General features: G+C 42.7%; 1 protein-coding gene and 1 long non-coding RNA gene across 3 annotated transcripts in view; one reads left to right on the top strand and one right to left on the bottom strand.

The window, feature by feature from the left end:
• col4a5 (collagen, type IV, alpha 5 (Alport syndrome)) overlaps positions 1 to 18,305 on the top strand; it is a 51,743-nt gene that overhangs the window by 4,021 nt on the left and 29,417 nt on the right. For both annotated transcript variants that reach the window (XM_034901112.1, XM_034901113.1), the window contains exons 2-28: positions 1,232 to 1,323; positions 2,742 to 2,786; positions 3,171 to 3,215; positions 3,529 to 3,591; positions 3,853 to 3,906; positions 4,205 to 4,231; positions 4,840 to 4,920; positions 5,617 to 5,679; positions 6,093 to 6,128; positions 6,282 to 6,323; positions 6,930 to 7,022; positions 7,892 to 7,945; positions 8,124 to 8,180; positions 9,250 to 9,294; positions 9,399 to 9,452; positions 9,557 to 9,598; positions 10,841 to 10,934; positions 11,755 to 12,042; positions 13,369 to 13,458; positions 13,668 to 13,738; positions 14,571 to 14,762; positions 14,841 to 15,009; positions 15,808 to 15,900; positions 16,012 to 16,116; positions 16,352 to 16,449; positions 16,775 to 16,925; positions 17,451 to 17,564. In XM_034901112.1, the coding sequence (XP_034757003.1) occupies positions 1,232 to 1,323; positions 2,742 to 2,786; positions 3,171 to 3,215; positions 3,529 to 3,591; positions 3,853 to 3,906; positions 4,205 to 4,231; positions 4,840 to 4,920; positions 5,617 to 5,679; positions 6,093 to 6,128; positions 6,282 to 6,323; positions 6,930 to 7,022; positions 7,892 to 7,945; positions 8,124 to 8,180; positions 9,250 to 9,294; positions 9,399 to 9,452; positions 9,557 to 9,598; positions 10,841 to 10,934; positions 11,755 to 12,042; positions 13,369 to 13,458; positions 13,668 to 13,738; positions 14,571 to 14,762; positions 14,841 to 15,009; positions 15,808 to 15,900; positions 16,012 to 16,116; positions 16,352 to 16,449; positions 16,775 to 16,925; positions 17,451 to 17,564 (2,358 nt within the window). The remainder of the gene's footprint in view (positions 1 to 1,231; positions 1,324 to 2,741; positions 2,787 to 3,170; positions 3,216 to 3,528; positions 3,592 to 3,852; positions 3,907 to 4,204; positions 4,232 to 4,839; positions 4,921 to 5,616; positions 5,680 to 6,092; positions 6,129 to 6,281; positions 6,324 to 6,929; positions 7,023 to 7,891; positions 7,946 to 8,123; positions 8,181 to 9,249; positions 9,295 to 9,398; positions 9,453 to 9,556; positions 9,599 to 10,840; positions 10,935 to 11,754; positions 12,043 to 13,368; positions 13,459 to 13,667; positions 13,739 to 14,570; positions 14,763 to 14,840; positions 15,010 to 15,807; positions 15,901 to 16,011; positions 16,117 to 16,351; positions 16,450 to 16,774; positions 16,926 to 17,450; positions 17,565 to 18,305) is intronic.
• Positions 2,238 to 12,375, bottom strand: LOC117962075. The gene is made up of 3 exons (XR_004660566.1): positions 12,260 to 12,375; positions 12,109 to 12,110; positions 2,238 to 2,346 (listed from the first exon to the last, which is right to left on the bottom strand). It is a non-coding gene; the product is annotated as an uncharacterized LOC117962075 (long non-coding RNA).

Here is an 18,305-nt window from a genome sequence, read left to right on the forward strand (position 1 = left end):
TATCTATCTATCTATCTATCTATCTATCTATCTATCTATCTATCTATCTATCTATCTATCTATCCATCCATCTATCTACACATTGGACACTTTAACATTATATAAATGGTTTATAACGCATTATAAAGTAGTCGTGAGCAGATATAAGTTGGTACTAGTATTTGTATTAAAGACATCATCAGTGTATGTATTTTAAAGGGATATTTTGGGAATCTTTTCAAGTGTGGTTGTCCGAGTTGCTTCTCCATAGTCAGTGTGTTAACTACAGCAGACGGAGGTTGGAGGAGCAGGCAGGAGTACCGACGCGGAAGCTAAGCTAGCGTCCTGATGTGGATAAAGGCAGCAGCTAAACTTGTTTTAGACACCTATATGAACATTATAATTGAAGGTTAGGTTTGGGCATCGAGAACCGGTTCCGACTTTGGAAGTTTTGTTTTCAAATCCGATCATCGGTTCCAGATTTAACACACGCAAGGTTGGTTTTCCATTGCAGCCAGACGCTTGTTGGGGCATCATTTTAAAAAACTTGTAAAAAAAACTTGTAAAAGTGTAAATCACCATTGAATTGAAATAAAACGTTCCTCTTATTTGAAATAAGCATGCGACAGGGACTGCGTTATTCAGAAAATTATTAAAAAACAAGCCACAGTATGTAAATGTAGTTTCTTTTCCCATGTGATAGTATACACGTCATTATAAAACAATCAATACCAATTGATTTTTTGAATTCTATTCATCGATTTTGAATCCGTAGAGCTTGAATTACACACCCTTACATGTGACCCGTTTCAATTCCCCCCCCCCCCCCCCCCCCCCCCCCCCCCCCCTCAAAGAAATCAAGAATCTCTAAGAACGAGACTTGTTAAAATCAATCGATAAAGGTGAAGCCCAGCCCACCCGTGTTCTGCGAGGTAAAATGATGTTTTCATCGAAGCCGTCTGGTGCTTTTAAGAGGAAAGAGGTAACGGACTTCAGTTCCCCGCCTTGAAGGACAGATAAAGTGGTGAAATATCCTTTTTTTAGGTGTCTAAAACCTGTTTAGCTGCTGCCTCGGTCCACATCAGGCCGTTAGCGGAGCGGTCGAGTCGGTACTCCTCCACACTGGGGCTTTAGAAGAACCTGAAACAACCCTAAAAGAATCCAGACTAGCCTCTGGAAGATGGATGGAAGAACATGTTTTGTATACATATGTTTGTTTACATGTGTTTACTGTATGTGTGCGACTGTGTACAGGGCGAGCGGGGCTTTCCAGGTCTCACGGGACAGCCAGGAGTCCCCGGGTTCCCCGGACCGGAGGGCCCGATCGGAGCCAGAGGAGAGAAGGTGGGCCACACAAAAAGTTGACCAGGCTACTTTTGCAGTAAAAAAAACAGCATTTGATTCCAAAAAGCAGCCTAGAGCGTCTTTTGTTGCTATAACAACACTATCCTAGAGCGTCTTTTGCTGCTATAACAACAGCATCCTAGAGCATCTTTTGTTGCTGTAACAACAGCATCCTAGAGCGTCTTTTGTTGCTATAACAACAGCATCCTAGAGCGCCATGTGGAGCCATTAGATAAAACAAAGCGGTGGAGCGAGCTAGAGAAAGAACAGAGAGAGAGAGAGCGGTGCAGGCAGCACCTGGTAATATTATACAACTCTCTGTGCTCCCACTCCCAATTTTTGTTGTTATGGAAACGACAGGTCTGGCTACTCCGCTTGTTATTGGTCGGCTGTCAAAAAAGCGCTCGATGTAGGAGAACTGTTTTCATCTTCATAAAGGCAAAAAAAAAGAAGAAAAAAAGAAATTTTGCTAAAAAAATGCAATTTTTTTTAAATTAAATGAATAAATTAAAAAACAAATACATTAAAAAATTAGATACAACTTTTTGGAAGACATGGTTTACGCCATGGATAAGACACCTGAACGTAGCCTCTTGTGTTTTATGTGTCTTAATGTTTTTATTTTTAACTGTTAATTCATGTGTTTTATCGGTTTTAATTTTTTTAACTGTTTTTCTAACTGATTTTGTGAATTGCCCTGTTGCTGAAATGTGCTCTACAAATAAAGCTGCCTCGCCTTGCCTTGGGGGTCCATTTGAAAGAGGTTTTAACTGGACTGGATGAGCGAAAAGTTGGAAAGTAGAGAAGTAAAACCTTCTAATCGAGTTAGAAGTAGTACAGTTTTTTAAGCTTACTCCATGTAATAGTTAGAAAATCTAGGTCTAATATGCTAAAAAACAGGGGTCTTCAACGTGTTTTAGGCCAAGGACCCCTTAGCTAAAAGAGAGACGGAGTAGAGACCCCCTGCTACACATACTGTATTAAATGATGTTGCATTATATTGGGCCGCATGGATAAAAATGACTTGCAATGGATCCTTCAGCCTAACTCTATGGCTACCATAGAGATATAGAAAGCTTATTTCCAACGTGTAAATTACATTTTCTTGCACTAATAAGCCAATTTATCTGGACCCCGTGTTGATTATCTCTGCTTTAAAGTAATGTGCTGATTAAATGCCATGTGTGGTCTTATAATCCGGGTTGGATTCCATTTCAAGTGTAAGTTGAGTTTTGGTATCAACATCTTTAATGTCATCTTTTATGACTTTAATGCATAATTTGGATTTGACGGACCTGATTTCCCAGTTTTCCCACCTAGCTGTCCTGGTCATTAAAAGGAGGAAGGGCCCCAAACTTTAATCTTAATAAACGAAGATGATTCGTCTAATCCTGCGTTCTGTCGGTTCTTCTTCTCAGGGAAGTGACGGAGCTCAAGGACCATCTGGTCCAAAAGGAATAAGAGTAAGTACATGCTTTATTTTGTCTCTGTCTCTTTTTCCAGCATAAAGCAGGGAGACACTTTCAGAGAAACACTGAGAGAAAGTCTCTCTTTGACCAGGTTTACATTCATTTATTCTCCTCATTTCAGACTAATCTCCCATCTAATATTATAAATAACAATTTAACTTCAGTTTGGTTCGTTTTTCTGGCTGAATTTTCCAAAAACGTCTGTCTTAACGCTGAAGGATTTTAGGTTGTAATTCCCTCCTCTGGCCAGCAGATGGCCACATTTCACCTCATCTTGACAACCCACTGCATGAAGTTATGAAGGAGCTCTTTGACTTTTACTGCAGCTTTTATCTTTTACACATTACTGATTTGCTTTTCTTTTTTCCCTCCCAACAGGGCCCGTCTGGACTGCCAGGATTTCCAGGAACGCCAGGACTTCCGGTAGGTTTTCCCCCTACATCGAAAAAATAAAATAAAATCAAGGATGTAAAAGAGTACAGAAGATTTATATTAATAATAATAATAATAATACATTTTTATTTGTATTGCACTTTACATTCTAACAAATCTCAAAGTGCTACAGGTAAGATCATAAAAGCAAGGTAAAAAACATCAACTCTTAAAAGACGTTAGGAAAGAGCAATTCATTTGGTTTCAGGGGTTAAGCATTAAATTATATAAGACCACACTACTTTGCAAAAACACCCAGGTGGCACCTGTGATGTAACTTCCTGTTTACCGTGTGTGTCCTCAGGGTCTGCCCGGGCAGGACGGACCTCCGGGCCCGAGAGGATTGGCGGGATGCAACGGAACAAAGGTAGGCTGATGAAAAGCTGATGAAAAGCTGATGAAAAGCTGATGAAAATCTGATGAAAAATCGTTCGTAAAAATGAAAAATAGAATAAAAACGGCAATTAAAACAAATGCCGGTGAATTACATACACTCTGTAATTTAATGGGCTGTGACAAAGGCTTAACTCAAGGTCAAATTCCTAATTTTTTCTTGACCCTTTTTAATATATTTTTGTGTGTACTGTGCGTACCACACGTGTGTTACATGTGTTCCTCTTCTCTCCAGGGTGAAAGGGGTTTCCCAGGAAGTTCAGGAATCCCCGGACAGCAAGGACGGCCGGTGAGTTTGCAGCGTTGAAGAGAAAAGAGCAATGGAGAGGAGGACACACACACACACACACACACACACACACACACACACACACACACACACACACACACACACACACACACACACACACACACACACACACACACACACACACACACACACACACACACACCCCGGCCCTGCTGTTTTCTTAGCAGAGACGACACATACACAAGTAAAACTGGAGCCTCTGCACAACCATAAATCACACTTAACTTTGTTTGTTATCTATATTTTTGTTACATTTTCGTCTTTTTCTGCGTCCTAGGGTCCACCTGGTCTGCCGGGACAAAAGGTAAGTGTTTAGTGGGACATGTATACAAGTCATACAAACGGGGCACATAGAGCTTATTAAGGAAGATATGTGGCAGTACATGGACTGCATTTATAATATTAATATAATTAAAGCATGAAGAAACATATCCAACATGCAAACAATATGGAACAGAATGTGTTACTTGTTGGTGATCTTCATCTTCTGCAATGTAATAATAGCAGATAAAAACAACGTTTGGGTATATGTCTTATTCTCTTGGCGTAGTATTACTGTGTATTAGATATGTATACTGCACTGTATTAGAGTCGGCAGTGTTTCAGGCTCGAGTTTTTACTGACATTTTTGCAAATGTTTTAGTTTTTTTTGTTAATGCTGTCATTATTGTAAACATACACTAAATTCTCCCTCTGTTTTATCAGCTGTTCTTTGGTTAATAATACACAGTATAGCTATGTATAATATAGAAAACGGTCCAGTTGGATTGTTAGTGTTTTCCACAAGATGGCACTGTTTATTTGATCAGCGATCGGCATAACAGACTGGGAAGCAGTGTTGTAAATAGCGGATGCTTCTTTGCTTGTTGACCACATGCCACTGATATCTCATTGTGTGTTTCTGGTCCACAGGGCGACCCGGGTGATGTGATCTCCACCAATCGTTTTGGAGAGACCGGAGCGGTTGGATTGCCCGGATTACCTGGAGCTCCTGTGAGTTTCTACGTGTATTTTAACCTCTAAAAAACTGTTTTACTCCACTTTAAAACCCAAAACTTTGTTCAAACTCGAGTTAAACTGTATTAACAAAGATACCAAAATGTAAAAAGATACAAAATATGTCAGGCCAAATTTGGGTCTTGGGTCTGCATAACGGACTTTAGCGTCAATGAAGATCTGGAACATGCTGAGAACAGAAGTCATGCTGTCAGACGGCTAAAATAAAGAGGATTACTCCGACCTTAAAGGGGAACTATGCAGTTTTATTTTAGCCAAAATGACCTTAACTGAACTGAGAAAACCACTCAAGGGGGAAACCATGTGTTACGTTTAGTTTAACACAGATGGACACACCTAATCTTTAACTTTATTTGCTGAAATATTAGAAAGAGTTATATTCCTGGCTCTGAATTGACAAATGTCAAATATACACAGAAAAGGCCTCATGTATTTATCTCAACTATATTTGTGATTATTGCCAAACATATAGCGTAAACCCCGTTCATCTTTCAGAGCACACGTGAGGCGTGAAATCCATGTGAATCTCCATCTCTTATGCCAACTAACAATAGCCAACTGACACTATACTGTGTGAATATTTCTAGCCATAAATGCTCGTAAAGGACTCATTTTCACAGGAAGGTATTCCTTAAAGTACGTATGTTTCTTCTGTGCGTGTTCGTGAAACAGGGAGCTACCGGACCCGCGGGTTTGCAAGGTCCAGTCGGCCCTCCGGGACCCAGAGGCTATGAGGTAATGAAGGAAGAAAACTTTGTGTTTCATATATAGTCATATACATCCATCCATCTTCATCCGCTTATCCAGTATTGGGTTGCGGGGGCAGCAGCTCCAGTAGGGGGCCCCAAACTTCCCTTTCCCGAGCCACATCAACCAGCTCCGACTGCGGGACCCCGAGGTGTTCCCAGACCAGGTTGGAGATATAATGTCTCCACCTAGTCCTGGGTCTTCCCCGAGGCCTCCTCCCAGCTGGACGTGCCTGGACCACTTCCTTAGGGAGGCGCCCAGGAGGCATCATTACCAGATGCCCGAACCACCTCAACTGGCTCCTTTCGGCCGCTTGTACCCTGTGTTTTACATACATGTTTTTTTGAATAACCAACTGAACCATGAAAGATGTTGAAGTGAACACAGTGTTTTTTTTTCAGGGTCGTCCAGGTCCTCCAGGACCTCCCGGACCAAAGGTGGGTCTAAACATTCAGGAGTCAATAGAAAACAGATTTCACATAGACGGGATGACGTTGCATTCTCTCTAAATGAATCCTCTTTGTCATTTTCGCATTCCGGTTGACAGCTAAGTAACTGAGAGCTTGTTGTCTTCTTGCTTTCTCCAACAGGGGAACATGGGATTGAACTTCCAAGGACCCAAAGGAGAGAGGGTACTAATTCCTGTGTAACAGCTTGATTAGCATCTTCTAACAATGGAGATTCTGTGCACTACTGGATCCGTACAACTGAATGGGATTAGCTGACCGCGGTATCTTATATCTAGCTAAATTAGCATAGTCATGATTACTGGCATTACCCAATAAACCCAGTTTTGTGATAATGTTCTGACAAGCAAAAGCCCTGCTGTCTATGTCCTGATAAGTGTTTATTTTGAAGGAAACTCCCAAACAGCGAGACTCAGTCTCTTGTTTATTGATTTGAACTACGTGTCACCCGCGTAGGAAAAGGTTCAAGACAATTCGACTCTTTCAGCGGGCGTGTGTGTGTGATGAGCACCAATGTGACAGTTTTACGGGATTGCGCCCACAATCGCTTCCCATGGGAAAAGTATTAATAGATTTAAATTATTTGATTAGGACAATGAACATTAATCAACATATCTGTTAATGTGCCAGTGTTAGCCAGTTGGCTAATTTTCAACTGTAGTCCTAGTTACTTAGCATGCAAGCCCTTATTCAACCCTTAATCTGGCGTGTGTGTGTGTGTGTGTGTGTGTGTGTGTGTGTGTGTGTGTGTGTGTGTGTGTGTGAACACAGGGTGAGACTGGTATGCCAGGACCTCCTGGTCCTCCCGGGCAAGTCGGGGAACAGAAGAAGCCGCCTGAGACGGAGATTCAGAGAGGAGACAAGGTAACACTGCCGGCCATAACACTCGATTAAAGTAGGCTACCTTACAGTTGTATTGAAGTAGGGTTTCCACTGCTGAGAAGTCAATTATCGTCAATTATCAAATGAATCGGCTACTATTTTGATAGTTGCCGATTCATTTTGAGTCATGTCGAGAATGAAAATAATCCTCAATTGCAGCCCTAGATGGATCTAATCTGATGACACTGCAGAAGATGCTGGGTTAAATAGCTCTAATGGACTTTAAATAGGCTAACCAACCTATCGGTTAACCGGATTAACATGAGAAAATGTAAACTAATGTAAAATGAAATAAATATTTCCATCAGGGTTCATGCCAAATTAATAAATAAACGATCCATGGCTCGACATGTGTGCGTCTGTCCTGTAGAAACTGTTGATGCTGCATCTTTCACTTCAGCCCCGTGATGGCAGCAGACCATTTCTACACCTGTTGCTCCGTCTAACCCACTCTCTCTATATTTACAGACTAGTCAGACACTTATTAGATATTTTGTTACTTTGCTTTGCCAATATTGTGAGTGTTGGACGATGCATGAAGACTACAAATTCCCTAACCCTAACCCTAACAGCGCAGGAATGAGTTACATCGTTGTTTTTGGAAGTGTTTATGTCCTGATGATGTTTTATCATTGATATTGATATAATTGCCTGTTGTGATATTATATCACAAAAGATCTGAGGACAGGGACCAGAACTGTACTTATAAATCTCTAATTAGCATTTTTATTGTAGTTAAACCCCGCGTTGTAGGTTCCATCAGCAACCAGTAAAGCTCAGCTATTCGTCATTGGAGGGCACTTCTAATCAGTCAAATAGTTTGGTTGAAACTCTAAATGTTTTCCTTGTAGGGTGATCCAGGTCTTCCAGGTCCCCGAGGTGACCCCGGCTATACAGGACCACCTGTAAGTATCTCTTCCCCACCCGGGAACATCGTAGTGTTGTCGAAAGAGCTCCGCATCACAGAGATACAGAAAAAGCCCTGTACTGTTTTGACCAGCCATGTTGTTGATGTTGTTGTTGTTGTTGTTGTTGTTGTTGTTGTTGTTGTTGATGTTGTTGTTGGTGTTGTTGTTGTTGTAGGGTCCCGCAGGTGGCCAGAAAGGAGACAAGGGAGAACCAGGAGAACCAGGCAAACGAGTAAGGACAGATTCCACATAAACAGATACATAAATGTACTTAGTAGGACAATTTGGACTCTTTTTTTCTATTCTAAACACCTTAGTTTGCTTTAAAGTACTTTATTGAATCTTCTAAAAGCACTTTCTTTTCTGGGGCGCTCGGGTAGCTCCCCCGGTAGAGAATACGCCTCCTGTAGTCCCATGTCGAAGTGTCCTTGGGCAAGACACTGAACCCCAAGTAGCCCTCAATGCTGCGCGCTGCCTGTGTATGAATGTATGTGAATGTTGAATGGTTCCTATTGTATGATGCAAAAGAGCTTTGAGTAGTAGACTAGACTAGAAAAAGCGCTATATAAATACAGCATATGTACATGAACATTTCAGTTCTTGCCGCAGCGTCTGCAGGTTTGTTCCCCCTCTCTCTCCTCTTTCATGTCTACGATGACCTGTCAATAGAGGTCTAACATGCTAAAAAAACAATCTTTTAAATAAAAGCAATTTCTTTTTCTTTACGTTGGAACTAGTGGAGTGGAGATACTGATGAACTCCAACAGTTTGTAGTAACTTTTGGACATGAATTTCCCATGAATTCCTTCATAGAGTGACTGTCTGAAACCATGCACTGATGTCCCTCTTTGTACAATTAGTTGCATTGAATCTGTACAAAGACTCACAAAAGTGTTGGGATGCAGCCGTGACGGAGCTACAATGGCGGGCTGTTTTTGTTCATATTTTTGACATATTTGTACAAAATGTTGTCACTTTATTGGAAGCGTACTGAGGCTTTAACAGGAACACTAAAATCCAAATCCTGACATTTAAACAGCTTTTTGAAGGCATGTGATAGGCAAAGCTATCCCCACTTTTCAAAAATATCCTCACTTTTAAGGTCTAAACTTCAAAACATAGACGCACAACAAGACGACACACGCATCTTAATGCTTGATGTTAAAAAAAAAAAAAAGAACATGATTGTCCGTCTGGACCTCAAACCTACCCCCTCTATCTGTAAAGTGTCTCGAGATAACTCTTTTTATGAATTCATAAATCAAATTGAAATGAGCTGAACCCTTTCCTTCTATCTGCAGGGCAAACCAGGCAAAGATGGCGATCCCGGGACTCCAGGCTACCCCGTGAGTTCTGCCAGCAAACCACACTAATTCATAACATAACACTTTTTTTTTTTTTACTCTTGTGTCTAACTTTCTTTTCTCTCCTTCCTTTTGTTCACCATCAGGGGCCCAAGGGAGGCTCAGGCTTGCCAGGCCCTGCAGGCAGGGATGGAGAGAGAGTGGGTTTTCTACATCTTTTAAAACCATATTCAGCTAGTCCTTAGATGATGTTATTGTTTTTGATAACTTGCCCCTGTCCCGCTCTTCTTTTTATTTCATTTAGGGATTTAAAGGTGATAAAGGAATCCAAGGCCCACCAGGAGTGGTGTGTATTCTACAGTATATTTAACAACTCTTAACTCAAGCTCCACTTATAGCTTTTCTTCTTCTCTATCTGCTAAGTTTCCTCCAGGATGACTTTCTCCACTCTGCATGTATTCTGGAGAAAGGCCGTAGTAGAAGATAGCAGATAGTGGACAAAACTAATAAAATTAAACTCTACTTGGCAATTAAAATATGACGTTAATAAGTTAATAAAGGAAAGAAAATACTTAACTCTACGAAGGGCAACACTGGAAAATCAGAATCCCGTCAAGGGGCCGGACAATGGAGTTGGTTAACATGCTTTAATTTAATCAAAAATAGGGCTGGGCGATGTGGGAAAATCAAATATCACGATATTTTTAACCAAATATGTCGATGTCGACATTGCGGCGATATTGTAGAGTTGACTATTGGTGCTTTCACAAAACATTAACACGATGAGAGTTCTGATTAATAATCACCAATAATGTGGATGCAATGACTAAGTGGGTAAAGGCCAATAATAAATCAGCTAGAAATGTACATCACTTAACTTTAACGCAGCCTTCAAAACCAGAAACTGTTGATATTATGATTTAAGACGATGATTTGATCTATCCTCATATATCTATATCGACATAATAACGATATATTGCCCAGCCCTAATTGAGGAAGTCAGATATATTTGACTGTATTATTGCATGTCTCATAAAGTCCTCTCCTTTACAATTTGGTCGACCATTAAACCCTAAAAAGGTCAGCAACGCCAAGACAAAAGCGCCAAAAATGTCAAAAGAAGCGTTAAAACGTCTTTGATCTGAGAGCAATTTGGCCCGTGGGCCTTGAGTTTGACTTTTTTGACTTTTAATCAGGTAAGTGGCTTCTCTGGGCGCTACATCTTCCTGACCACTAGGTGGAGACATTCCTCTCCATCAAGCTTCTCTTTTCATCTCTTTCATATTGTCATTTATTTATGTTTGTCTAGCACCTGGTAATGCAAACTTATAGAGTAATTTGTAATTGAAAACTGAGCCATGAAAAGTGGAAAACATTAAAAAAAGAAAGATAACTGATGATCTGCATCTGTCTCCTTTAAATTTATAAGATTTCTTTCTACATACATAAAGATTCATGTTGTATATTAATAGTGTGACTTTATTTTATTTTTCTTTCTTAGTAAAATAAACAAATAACGTCTGAGTTGCATTAGAAAAAGGAGCTTGCGTGTCTTGTGAACGTGCTTTCTGCCTGGTCGTGCCTTCAGGTGATCGGCGGGCAGACAGCGGGTGGGGTCGGCCCTAAGGGCGAGCCAGGGTTCCCCGGCACCCCGGGGAGCAAAGGGGACAGAGGACTACCAGGTAAACCTCCTGACACAGACACAAATCCTTCAAATATACAGTGGTGCTCACAAGTTTACATACCCAAGCTTAAGTTGACTAAAAAGAGGAATAAAAAAATCATGTTTTATAAATAGATCTTAATGCCTTCATTTAAAAAAAAGGAAATATCCAACCTTTTAAGGACACTAATTTTCTTTGTGAATGAATAATGTATTGTACATAAATAAATGTTCTTCCTTAAAATACAGGGGTATAAGTATACACCACCCCTTGTGTTAAAATGCAGGGGTCATAAGTATACACCCCCTATGTTAAAATACAGGGTCATAAGTATACACCCCCTATGTTAAAATACAGGGGCATAAGTATACACCCCCCTATGTTAAAATACAGGGGCATAAGTATACACCCCCCTATGTTAAAATACAGGGGGAATAAATATACACCCCCTATGTTAAAATACAGGGGGCATAAGTACACCCCCCCCCTATGTTAAACCCCCATGTTTTTAACCATAAGCACCCCCCACTCCTCATGCTTGACCCTGACTACAGGGACCTTTCTTGCAGATCTGATGTAGGATTGGCCCCTCTAAACCGCAGGCTAGCTAACAAGCTTATGGTTTGCTAAGGGGCTAATATTACTTTTTTATTAATTCTGTGGCTCTGAAAGGTGATTTCTAATTAAATGACTCCAAAACACATTTTGGGTTCTTGTGTTTTGTTTGGAGAACTCAAATGACTTAATAAACTGGCAAATGAATCAAATATGAAAGTCACAGTTATTTTCCGCTCTAAATAAGTGAGTTTTTAACTGGTTCTGGTCCTGTCTCCTTCAGGTTTGTCAGGACCTCCAGGACCTCCGGGACTTCCATCTAGCGGTGGTAATGGTCCGCCCGGCCCCCCAGGCTTCCCTGGAGAGAGAGGTCAGAAGGGAGACCTTGGCTCTCCAGGCCTGTCTTTGCCAGGTCCCCCTGGGCGTTCAGGGACTCCTGGTGGCCAGGGGCCACCGGGGCCCCCCGGGCCTCCTGGCTTTTCCACACCAGGGCAAGACTGCATTGCAGGCGAGCCCGGGCGTCCCGGGGTGCAGGGAGAGACGGGTTATCCAGGAGAGACGGGGCAGAAAGGTGAGAGAACACAGGGATGCTGGTGTTCAAGATATGATGGCTCAGTATAAAGTATGGGTGCTTCACATCTGTAGTTCGGTTTATTCGGTCCAGTCAAGAGTCGCAAGTCACATGACATTCACATCATTGGCCAGATGGGTATTTAAACATATTTCCTAAACTCCTATGCAATTGGTCAGAACAATAGCTTTAATGCGTAACTTTGACATTAATAAACTTCCGTTACATTCAAGCCGTTGCCAAATGAGTTGCTACGAAGCTAATTAAAACTATCAGCTTCACACAACTCTCTCTGGATTTCTCAGTATGACCATGCTCAGATAAGATTGTGTCGTCCTGAGTTTCCCTCATCTACATCTAAAGACAATCGGCCATAACGTCACTGAGTTTTTAGTCTCAGACGAGAACATTTAACTACCAAGACTTCAAACTTACAACAATATCCAACACGTTTGATTTTGCCGGAACGTCGAGGCGAGGTGAAGACCGACGTAAGACAGCTCGGACTGAGATTTATGACGACCTTACACCAAACGATTGAGATGGCAGGAGAGCAAGACTCTCATGATTTCATTCCGATATTGGAAATTTCTCCCCGACAAATTGTTTGGTGTTCGACATAAGATTCATAAGATCATAATAACACAATATTCAGAAGTGGATTCCAGGGTTTTCCCTAAAGTTATAACATGTAGGTGCAGCACCCAAGCCGTTTTGGGCAGCACCCGAGACAAATAAATGTAAAATTAATGCAAGCATCAAAACTTATTAAAAGACTTTTATCAAATCTAATGATTGTAGTTCACCCAGTTGACTTTGTTTTTTGAGTGTTATTTATTTATTATCTGCTTTAGCTTTTCCATCGTTTTAGACAAATATCGTGATAATAATGGCCCAAAATGATTTTAACTTATGCTTAGAAGTATGTAGCAGGGCCCTGCAGGGCACTGCAAGGCATAGCAGGACGTAGCAGGACGTAGCAGGGCATATAAAGTTGAAGCAGGGCACTGCAAGGCATAGAAGGGCATAGAAGGGCGTAGCAGGGCATAGAAGGGTATAGCAGGGTACTGCAGGGCATAGAAGGGTGTAGCAGGGCATAGAAGGGTGTAGCAGGGTACTGCACGGCGTAGCAGGGCATAGCAGGATGTAGCAGGGCACTGCAGGGCATAGAAGGGTGTAGCAGGGTACTGCAGGGCATTACAAGGCATAGCAGGCCGTAGAAGGGCTTAGCAGGGCACTGCAGGGGACTGTAGGGCATAGCACGGCGTAGACGGGCACCGCGTGAGAAAACATGGACCCCGAGTCAGTGATCTGTTGTTGTTTCAGGTGAGAAGGGCGACACCTGTGTGAACTGCTTTGGCAGCAGCAGCGGCATCCCAGGACCCCAAGGACCTCCCGGACCGCCTGGATTCCCTGGTAACACCTTCCTACTTACAGTAACATATTTCCCATCAGTCGGAGCTTTGGCTAGACAGCTTTGGAAGGACGTAGATTTCATAAAAGAGCTGCCAAGTTCCTGTTCACTGTAGCAGTCTTTAATCATTTCTCACGTTAAGCAGTGTAAATCTAATCTATTTTATCATCATTATTACTGCATTTGTAATTCCTTCCCTCTCCTCCGTCAGGAACTCCTGGCTCCCCGGGTATCAAAGGAGACAGAGGATTTTCAGGAACACCTGGTGCCGATGGACCGCCTGTTAGTACTTTTTACTTCTCCTAAAATGGCACCTGGCATTCTAATCACAGTTATTGGGGGATGTGGGGAATGACAATACTACTCTCTACCACTCTACTCTACTACTAGCTTCAAATGTGAGCTTTAAAATTAAATTTCAATATGTAGCTCTGGAAATTTGGAGTGCTGTCTGTAGCAAGAAAATCGAAAACAATCAGGGATGCCAACACCTTGTTAACCTTTTGCTAGCGTTAGCACCCAACAGGCTCAAACAGGGCACGTTTTAAACAGGTTTTTAGCCTCTTAAGATGTTCAAAATGTCATTTAAACTGCCTACCCATGTGCAGTGATTTCTCTTGAGGGAACACAGAGAGTCTGACTGCAGTAGATGTGACAGAAAGGCATAAAAGTTGTGTTAATCCATACCTCTATTTATTTCCTGTTTTCCGATGAAGTCCACACTAGTCAATTGTCCAACTCCTACAATCCAATATTCCAAATTGTATTCTTCCACAAAAGAAACCATTTTCTGTGGTTAGGTTCTTAGTAATGAATATGTAGAAACAGGCTGTAACCTGACACCACAGTGGAGGCTGGAGAACACACCTGTGGGTTCAGGAACCCACTGTTGCTTAGTGACCTATGCGCGATACCTCTTGAACTCTTGAACTGCAGCTCTCCTGGCTCCACTGTGTTAAAACCAAACAAGTCGCGAGTTGAGTTGTGTCCATCCAGTGGAAGCATTAAATGCCTGGCTGTGAGTCTGAGTTTGATTGAACTCTTATGGTGAATAACAAAAATCTAAATTTACCAACTACATTTTCTTCTTTGTTGTCTGTGCTTTCCCCTACAGGGTCGCCCTGGTCCTCAAGGTTCTCCAGGGTTCCCCGGAGAGAAGGGAGACCCGGGAGATGTCATTACAGTCAACGGCTTGCGGGGACAGAAAGGGGACACTGGATTCCCGGGATCCGCCGGTCTCCCCGGTCTGGACGGTCGGCCCGGTCGCGATGGACAGCCAGGATCTCCGGGATCCAAAGGAGCTCCTGTAGGTGGCCCTCGCTCTGTCGTTTAGATCCATCCATCTGTCCATTGCCCACTTCATAACTTAAAATGTCCTCGACAGGGCTCTCTGCTGGTGAAAGGAGAACGAGGCAACCCCGGTGAGCCCGGTCTTTCAGGTATTCCAGGAGACAGGGGTCCTCCAGGGAGTCCTGGCTACGGACCTCCAGGACCTAACGGAGAGAAAGGTATCCAGGGCGTCTCGGGAAGACCTGGAGGTCCCGGTGCACCCGGTAAGAAGACAATTTCTTTATTGATTTTTTTGCACTCACAGGTAGTACATTACAACTTTTTCACAAGTCCCAACCCACAACCCTCGACCCAAATCAGAGTATTTATTGTTATTCAACCTGCAGTAAAGCTGAATAAACACCACATCAATAGTACAGTGGTGTAATATTACTCTGGTTATATTAAGTGCCAGGTAACATGTTGGTAACATCAAAATGGTGCCATAGGGAGCTTCGCTTATAGAGGAGAGGCTTACCCCCTTGGTTGGTTTGTGTACAGTAACCATAGCAATGCACAGAGCAGGCCTTAACAAGCAAGAGGCCGTAAACTGTCAAAAACTGCAGTAAAAACCCTGATTGAGACGCAGATGCCGAGTTTGCTGCATAGGCCTACATTAAGGCCTTTATTTTATAGTACAAGATGAAGATGTGAAAGGGGAGAGAGAAGGAGAATGACATGCAGCAAAGGGCCGCAGGTGGAGTTGAACCTGCGGCCACTGTGACAAGGACTGAACCTTTTTATACATGGGGCGCAACCTCCACCTAGGCATCGCAACACCAAAATATCTTAATCTGAAAGTGCTTAATTTGGAAAAAAAGGCTTTATTCCCAATATCCAAACAGAAAATAATGTTTTCATGACATTTATCAAATGCAGTATATTGTATATTCATAGTGGAATATTGGTGTGCATGTAAACATGCTCTGGATTACAGTCCAGTAGTCTTTGTCTTTCCCGTCTCTCTCTCTCTTGATGATATACTATAGAGATCCTTTAAACCGGTGTTGTCTCCCCTGCAGGTGCTAAAGGAGAACCGGGCCTGACGGTGGCTGAGAAAGGCTTACCGGGACCCCGAGGACAGGATGGGGAGCCCGGACTGCCTGGCTCACCAGGTACACACTTATTATTTTACAGTAAAGGATTTTTTTGTCCTGTTTAGTCCTGCAGCGTCGACTCCAGGAAAGTAAGGTGACACAAGTTTCTGTTGTCTGATTGGTCGGCAGGTAGCCCTGGTCAGCCCGGACAGAGTGGTTTCCCTGGGTTACCGGGATCGAAGGGTGACCCTGGACTCCCAGGCATCGGACTCCCAGGACCCCCCGGAGCTAAAGGTAAAGACACCAATGAACCCTTCCGCTCATCCTTCTTCCTCTTCGTCTTCATTTTTCAGCTTCCTGTTGCTTTTTCCTCCTCTTCCCTGCGCCCCCCTCCTTCACCTTCACATCCTCCTCTCAATACGTCTTAATCCTTCTTCTTCTCCTGCTATTGTCCGCTCACAAATCCTCTGTTCAACCCCACATTTTTTGTCCTCCTCCGCCCTCAATCACTCCCCATTTTCTCCTCCAGGATTTCCAGGTATCGGTGGCCAGCCAGGAGCTCCAGCAGCACCGGGCAGACCAGGAGTAGACGGACTCCCTGGCCAGCCTGGATTTCCTGGACCCAAGGTAGATAGATAAATAGATGCATGGATAAGGTACTTTATTAATACTAATGGGAGATCCACACATGGATAGATAGATAGACAGACAGACAGACAGACAGACAGACAGACAGACAGATAGATAGATAGATAGATAGATAGATTATCAGATTTTTGAATTATCGAATTTGAATCCAAATTTTACTTGTTTATTTGGCAAATGTCCCGGTTTTCTTGTTATGGGCTAAAAGTTATCACAAGGTACATTGTACACTGTACATTGAATTAACCGTTTTCCTGTGTGTGTGTGTGTGTGTGTTTGTGTGTGGGGCTGTGTGCGGCTGTGACAGGGCGAGCCTGGCTTTGGCCTCCCTGGCCCCCCAGGTTTACCAGGAGTACCTGGAGCTAAAGGTTTCACCGGACCAAAGGGCGATCCCGGTTTCCCCGGCGGCCCCGGCTCACCTGGTCGATCTGGATTTGACGGCTCTCCGGGACCTAAAGGTATTCGGCAGCTCTTCTAAGCCAATCTCAGACCAAAGATTTGCAACAAGACAAAACCGTTTAGGAACTTTGCAGGAAAAGTTACATCGTTCTGAAGCGGCCCGTCTCAGCTCAAACCAGCTGATGGTCTTATAGTGACTCAGCTGGTCCAGAGGCTGGTTTCAGAATGTAAGGAACGGCAGCTGTTTCAACAGCCAGGAGTCAGCTGGTCAAGTCAGCTACAAACTATAGAAATAAAATGATCCATTATCCATTTTATTTCAACGTTACAAACTGTGAACTGGTAGAAATGGCAGATAGACTGAGGCTCGACGAGCACCTGCAAGCTCAAAGCCTGAAGGTCGCAACTTAGAACGGAAGTACAAAGAGTAGTTGCTGAGTCAAACATTGCAAAAATCTCTGGTCTGATCTGGGCTTTACTGATTTCGATGCTTGCTTACACACACAAATGTAATCACCTATCCACCCAAAACTCTCCAAAGCCAAGAGTACACCAAGCTCACTCTCTCGTCCATCTCTGTCCAGGTGACGCCGGTAGACCCGGTATACCCGGAGCCCGTGGTCCCCCCGGATCCCCCACCATTGGCTCACTGGGGCCGCCAGGCCCCCCCGGACCCCCTGGACCAATGGGACCCCCAGGTGAGATACATAAGAATGTATTTTCCTGCAGAATCTTTTCTCAAAAATTGTCCTTGTGTTGATAGGAACCGACACCTGTACCGTACAGATGTTACTTGGTGCCGGGGATGTAACGATGCATCAGGAGGAGGTTAAAAATCTACATAAATGTGTAAGATTAAAATATAAAAAATGAATCCAGATGCCAATTTTAAAGGGCCTAGTGCGTAATCTACTCTAGATTTCATTTGTCGGACTTCAAACATCACCATGTCTTCTTAGTTTATTTATTTAAAGAGATTTTATTTCTATTTATATAGTTTTTGATGTGGGATTTGTATGGTCTGTGAAATTGAATTATTTACATAGTAATTCATTCATTCATTCATTCATTTAAGATAAAATACAATTTCACTGTCACTCAGTAAGAAGACACATCGGTTGTTTTGAACAGTATATAGACATAAAGGAATATTCCCGTCATTTGTCTGCAGCTCCTTCCGTATAAAAAATTTTTTTTAAGTAAAAAATTGGGAGTTTAGTGCGTCTTACATCCCTAATTTTACATGAGATTTGTTGTTTTTCATTCTGTGTCCTATCTGTGTTTGTTTTTACATGTTCACCACGTTGACACATGCATTAGTTTGTATGGGAGGTCCCCCAGGACTGTGCATGGCCACCCACTTGTCCGTGTTTTAAGCTTGTGAAGATGTCTGAATGTCCTTTTGGTTCAGGGGTCCAAACTATATGTTGCACACTTTC

This window comes from Etheostoma cragini, chromosome 19, assembly GCF_013103735.1.
Source record: "Etheostoma cragini isolate CJK2018 chromosome 19, CSU_Ecrag_1.0, whole genome shotgun sequence".
In the NCBI taxonomy this organism is placed as follows: Eukaryota; Metazoa; Chordata; class Actinopteri; order Perciformes; family Percidae; genus Etheostoma; species Etheostoma cragini.